Consider the following 7074-nt stretch of genomic DNA (forward strand, 5'->3'; position numbering starts at 1 on the left):
CGGATACTGTAGGTTGCCTGTGTCTGTACTAAAACATATATGCTCATGGTGCAAAATTGAAAAGGGTTCTACACATGCATCATTTAATTGATAGTAGTATCATCAATTCAAAATATTGAGCAGACAATATCTTCCTATGTCAGGAGATTCCGAGTGGATTGACCATGATACCTGAAAATCAATAGGGATCATCTACTCTTTATGCTGTATCAGTGTACCAAGATTGGTGTCAATCAAGCAAATAATTCTTAATATATAGGAGACAATGTATTACTATGTCCAGTTTAACACTTGACCTTTGACCACGTGACCTCAAAATCAAGAGGGGTCATATCCTAAAGATGTACCAGAGTACCAAGTTTGATGTCTGTCAAGCAAAGGGTTCTCAAGACATTTAGCGGACTGTATATTTCTATGTCCAGTTTCACCCGTGACCATGTGACCTAAAATCGATAGGGGTCATCTTCTCCTGAAGATGTACCAGTGTACCAAGTTTGATATCTGTCAAGCAAAGGGTTCTCAAGATATTGAGCGGATAGTACATTCCTATGTCAAGTTTAAACCTTGACCTTTGGACCTCAAAATCAATGGAGGTCATCTACTCCTTGGGATGTACCAGTGTATTAAGTTTGATGTCTGTCAAGCAAAGGGTTCTCAAGATATTGAGCGGACAGTATCTTCCTATGTCCAGAGTAGATTGACCCTTGACCTGAAAAACAATAAGGGTCCTCTTCTCATAACCAACCCACATGTGAAATATCATTACGATCAAGTGAATGGTTCTCAAGATATTGAGCGAACAACATGTGGTCTACCGACCGACAGGTGCATAGCAACATGCCCCTCTTCTTTGAAGAGGGCATAATTACGTGATGTACGTCAAACGGGTCTCCCATCTCCTTGTTAGTTTACATAAATCAAATCTTGTGTCTAAATAGCACTGTACGACAATATCATGCTGTTGGAGTCTGCAGTGATACATATGAAAGGTGAAAATAACGAACAGTGATCAATCTCACAACTCCTATAAGCAATACAAAATGAGAGTTGGGCAAACACGGACCCCTGGACACACCAGAGGTGAAATCAGGTGCCTAGGAGAAGTTACCGAGTAAGCATCCCCTGTCGACCGGTCACACCCACCGTGAGCCATATATCTTGATTAGGTAAACGGAGTTATCCGTAGTCAAAATTAGTGTTCCATGAACGACCTAACAATCGGTATAAAATACGTCAGGCAGCATTTGACCCAATGATATGTTATATTGCCAAACTAGATAGTTATAACGACCATAGAATTTGCGAAATGCTGACCTTAAAATAGACTGTTGAAACCCCTGCACCATCAACTTATTTGTCAGTAGCCTGTCTCACTTCAAAAACTTATCATACGCAGAAGAAGCTCTTGCGTATCGAATCAGTTGAGAGATATGAACACCATATACAGGTGATAATGGAATATTTCTATATAGGAAGTTGACGATGGAGAAGCTGAGATCATACCATTTGTCATAAAGTTGTGTTGTTAGTTTGCCGTTAATATCTACTTTCCATAAAATATCTAAGTAATAGTAAGTATGGAGCAGAAGTGGACGACTCTGTGGGGTCTTTTATTTCGAGTTCACTGGGATATATCGAATCGACATATGAATGGAAATTATTAATTGTTAGTAGATAAAACGTCGATATATCTAAATGTCGAATTGAAGGCCACAGCAAGAGATTTCTTCTTCTCACGTAAAAGTTTTTGAATAAAATCTGCTTCGTAGGAATATAACAACAGGTCAGCTAACAAAGGAGCACAATTCATGTCCATGGGAATTCCAACATACTGTTGGAAGACATGATCACTAAAGCCTACGAAGATATTGTCCATGAGTACCATATTTTTTATTTCAACTTCAGAGTACTTGTGCGTGGAATAAGAGTGGTATTTAACAAAGTAAGTTTTTGGATGACTAATCACTTGATATGAATATTTGTGTTTTCCATTTTTGTTGACGAAGCAACTGTCTATGATGCAAGGTGAAGATAACGAACAGTCTATGATGTCAAAAAGTATAGTCTTTAATTTATCGTGATGAATGATCGTGTAAAGTGTTGAAAAGTCATACGTTTTGATTTTGGTAATTTGAGATAAGTTTTGCGACTTCAAGTTTACTAAAATTTCTTTAGAATGTTTTAGAATCCATATTTGATTTACACCACTTCTGGCATATGTAGTCACACAGTACGTTTGAAATTTCTCCTTGACAGTTGTTAATATTCTCGAGAGGAGCAAAGATAGGGGCTTGGTAGAACACTTACTGGATCCAGCAATGTATCTTTGCATGTTTTTTTAAATGAAGTTTAGGAATCCAGTATAAGTACGGTAAACTGAATTCAACTGCTCTGTGCAGTTGGAGGTTCAAACATTGGCTTCCTGAAGTCTATGTCCTATTCTTTGCTTTATGAAAAATTTCGTCGACCTTTCTGCTTTATGTATATTTTCATTGAACTCCACAATACCCCGAAACTGTTGCGTTCACACTGTATTAACCAAATACTAGTCTTTACAAGATTCTGCAAATTCCAATCGCCCTGATCCCGGTCGTTCCTTGTCTGCTAGGAGCAATTCGAAAAGTAGCACATTAATGTAAAACTTATACCGTACCAATTTTGATGCACCATATGCGCATTTCGACAAATAATATCTCACCAGTGATGCTCAACCTGAAATTTTGAAAATTCGAAATAACAATAAATCTGTAAGAGCTAAGAGGAAAACTAGAGTTCCAAAAACTGGAGCCAAATTCGTCCAAGGATAGAGCTATGCATTTGGGAAATAATCCTTAATTTTGAAATGAACTTCTAAATTTATCGCAGCAATTAAATTTATATCCGTATTTTCAAGCTAGTATAACTTTCCAAGAGGAATAAAACTGGGATCCACTGTCGAGCATCATAAGACCTCATTCCCAACTGACGGACAAAATTGAACGATGTTCAGATTGATACTCATCGTGATACAGGACCTCCATCTTTGAGATCATATGCAAAAACAGATGTGTTTGTGAAACACAAATGCCTCTAGCTGCAATAATGAAGCCCTATCCGAATTTTTTTTATTCTGACGTTTTCGGGATAGGGCTACAATTCCATAGGATCTCCGTAATGGTGCAAAATAATTTTATGAATAACCGATAATAAACTTCCGTGTATTAGTCCCAACTGTTGTTTACATCAAAAGGAGTACCAACTTTGTGCTCGGGTATGTCTAATAAAGGTGTTTTTCATTAATTATCATGTACAGCATGCAAAATTCTTCGTCTGCTCCGCCATGCTTGTTGTCGCGAGATCTGTCTTGGCACACTGATTTTGACTGCGGATAACTCCGTTTACCTGATCAGGATATGGGGCTCACGGCGGGTGTGACCGGTCAACAGGGGATGCTTACTCCTCCTAGGCACCTGATCCCACCTCTGGTGTGTCCAGGGGTCCGTGTTTGCCCAACTATCTATTTTGTATTGCTTGTAGGAGTTATGAGATTGATCACTGTTCGTTATCTTCACCTTGCATCTAGTAGGTGGATCTACTGAAATACCTAAACAATGGCAATCAGCGCGAAAATGTAGTTACTCGAGCCATTTCGACAAATAAAGGATAATCATATGGTTGCAGACCCAGCTATGGGTTAAATAGCTCTACTGCCTTGTAGATGGCTTGGGAAAGTTAAAGGCTATGGGAGAAAACCCAGACTGAAAATCCGGGTAGAAGGAACTCGTATGCATTAGCAGTGCAATCATCTATGGGAAGGACAACCCAGAAAGAAAACCCAGTCCACCGGAGCGGAGGTTTGGCGTCGGGCCAACTACCCTACCCAGTAAAAAAAAAACCTCTATGTTACAGAAACTGAAACAAGTGAAATAGCAAATAACTCTGTCCCTGAAGATTCCAGCCAGAATACAGGCGGTATGACATCTTCCAGGAGAATGATTGAGAGTCTTTTAGGGCCAAAAGAAAAACTTTGTGTTGGAGCATGGAATGTTCGCACAATGTTTGAAACATCAAAGACAGCGCAGGTTGCCGATTAAATGCAGAGATATGGACTTGACATTCTAGGAGTGAGTGAATGTCGCTGGTTAAAATCAGGAAAGATGAGTGAACAGTGGCCATACCATCTTATATTCAGGACATGATGACAAACATCAAAGTGGAGTGGCAATAATGATAAGCAAAGAAAAGATCAAAACACTTCTTGAGTGGGAGCCAATCAATGACCGTATAATTAGAGCACGTTTCAACTCCAAGTACTGTAAACTTACAATCATACAGTGCTATGCACCAACGAATGATGCGGAAGAAGAAATTAAAGATGACTTCTACGAACAACTTCAGATGGTCGTATCTAAGGTTCCTCAGCACGACATGCTGTTGATGATGGGCGATCTGAATGCAAAAGTGGGTGCTGACAACACTGACTGCGAAATATCAATGGGCAAACATGGTTGTGGAATACTCAATGATAATGGAGAACGCCTTATTGACTTCTGCCTTAACAACAACCTGGTGATAGGGGGAACCATATTCCCCCACAAGGATATACATAAGTTAACTTGGAAATCTCCAGATGGTAGAACAACAAACCAGATCGACCATATGATAATAAACAATAAGTGGCGTAGATCAGTATATGATGTTAAAGTATACAGAGGTGCGGATGTCAACAGTGACCACTACCTGTTGAAAGCTACCATCAAACTGAAACTACGCAGAAATCACCAACAGCAAGGAATGAAAAGGAAATTTGACATAGATAAATTAAAAATCCCAAATATTAATAAGGCGTTCAATTTGGAATTAAAAAACAGATTTAAAGCACTTGAAAACAACCCTGATGATCAAGATAACATTCAAGGAAAGTGGGACACCATCAAAGAAACATATGTTGAAACAGCTGCAAAAACTTTGGGTTATAGAACAAAAGAGAATAAGGAATGGCTAACATCAGACACATGGGAAAGAATAAGTGAAAGGAAGAAACTGAAACAAAAAATCATAAGCACAAAGTCGACCAGATTACAAGAACAAATGCAAATTTCATATAGAGAAAAAGACAAAGAAGTGAAAAGAAGTGCAAGAAAAGACAGAAGAATGCACCTTGACAACCTTGCAAAAAGAGCAGAACATGCAGCTTCTCATGGAGAAATGAGCGTTGTGTATAAGATAACTAAACAGCTATGTGGTAAAAATACAACCCAACCAGCTCTTGTTAAGGACAAAGATGGTCACCCACTATCGACAGATCATGAACAGGCCAAAAGGTGGGTCCAGTATTTTCAAGAGGTATTAAATTGCTCAGAACCTGATGAACCTACTACTCCTGTACCTGCTGAGGAAGACCTGGAAATAGACCTCGAACCACTGACATTGGAGGAAGTTAAAAATTCTATTAAAAATCTTAAAAATGGGAAATCACCTGGCATTGACAACATCCATGCTGAGATGCTAAAATCAGATATTGTCACATCAGCAAACAAACTACTGAGCTTATTTGTATCCATCTGGGAAAACGAGACTATACCATCTGATTGGAGTAAAGGACTTATCGTAAAACTAGCAAAAAAGGGAGACCTCCAAATGTGTGATAACTGGAGAGGAATAACATTGCTCTCAGTCCCCAGTAAGGTATTCTGCAAAATACTTCTCAGCAGAATAGATGAAGCTATTGATGATAAATTGAGAGAAGAACAAGCTGGGTTCAGAAGAGGAAGAGGCTGCATAGACCAGATTTTTGCCATTCGTAATATTATCGAACAATGTATTGAATGGAAAATGCCACTATACATCAACTATATTGACTTTAAGAAGGCATTTGACAGTGTGAATAGGGATACATTGTGGAAAATAGTTAGATCATATGGAATCCCAATGAAGATCTGTAACCTTATGCGAGCATTCTACCAAAACTTTGAATGCAGTGTCATATTAGAAAAGAACATCTCTGAGTCCTTTAGTGTCAAATCTGGAGTTAGACAAGGATGTATATTGTCACCTATCCTCTTCTTAATAGTCATTGATTGGATCCAAAGAGAAACAGCACAGCAGATAAGAAGAGAGGTATCCAGTGGACTATGTTCAGCAACCTAGAGGACCTAGACTTTGCATACGACCTGGCAGAGATCTCAGGGAACAAGACCCATCTACAAGAAAAAACAGATCAGCTGAACAAATTTGCCAAACAAACTGGTCTTAACATCAACACCAAAAAGACCAAGGTGATGACAATAAATGCTCCAGTCGAACCTGTGGTTTTAAATGGAGAACCGCTAAAGGACTTCACCTACCTAGGAAGCATACTTAGCAAGGACAACGGTGCCGGGAAAGACATAAAGGCAAGACTCAACAAAGCACGTGCAGCATTCGCCCAACTCCAAACCATCTGGAAATCAAACAGCTACAGTCTGAGGACCAAAGTCCAACTTTATAACAGCAATGTGAAATCAGTCCTCCTGTATGGGTCTGAATGCTGGCGTGTTATAGACAGTGATATGAGAAAAATTGAGGCCTTCCACAACAGCTGCCTTAGAAAAATAAACAGAATCTTTTGGCCAAACAAAATCAGTAATAAAAACCTACACCAAAAGTGCAAAAGCAAGAACATCAGCACAGAGATTAAACAAAGAAGAATGAGATGGCTTGGTCACGTAATGAGAATGTCCTAGAACAGGATTCCCAAAGTAGCTCTACACTGGACACCACCTGGAAAGAGGAAAAGAGGCAGACCACGTACCACCTGGAGGAGAACCGTAACATCAGAAGTTGAGGAAATGGGCTACTCATGGGGACAGGCACAGTATATTGCCAAGGACAGAGGTAGATGGAGACAACTTGTTGAAGCCTTATGTCCCACCGGGGACGAAGAGGATAAGTAAGTAAGTAATATGATTGCAGAAAGAATTTACACTGCTGTTCGGTTTTTAACTTGATATTGAATTCAAACCTTTTCAATACCGACGAAATAGCTTTCTCCTCCGTACTCGTCCATTGATGTAAATATTACCTTATATGGCATATGCAAATGACTTGACAATA

General features: G+C 39.2%; 1 protein-coding gene across 1 annotated transcript; it reads left to right on the forward strand.

Annotated features, from left to right (window-relative positions):
• The first annotated feature begins 4206 nt into the window (after positions 1-4206).
• On the forward strand, positions 4207-6704 carry LOC130054941 (uncharacterized). Its single transcript, XM_056166057.1, has 2 exons — positions 4207-5889; positions 6072-6704. Exons 1-2 carry the CDS (start codon positions 4207-4209, stop codon positions 6702-6704), a joined length of 2316 nt encoding a protein of 771 aa, XP_056022032.1.
• The last annotated feature ends 370 nt before the right edge of the window (positions 6705-7074 follow it).

The sequence above is a fragment of the Ostrea edulis genome, chromosome 5, assembly GCF_947568905.1.
Source record: "Ostrea edulis chromosome 5, xbOstEdul1.1, whole genome shotgun sequence".
In the NCBI taxonomy this organism is placed as follows: Eukaryota; Metazoa; Mollusca; class Bivalvia; order Ostreida; family Ostreidae; genus Ostrea; species Ostrea edulis.

Bases quoted from the DNA above. Each gene is read 5' to 3' on its own strand.
- LOC130054941 (XM_056166057.1), top strand. From the start codon at position 4,207: ATGATAAGCAAAGAAAAGATCAAAACACTTCTTGAGTGGGAGCCAATC. The intron at 5,890-6,071 runs GTTAGATCATAT...TTGGATCCAAAG, and splicing joins GGGATACATTGTGGAAAATA to AGAAACAGCACAGCAGATAA.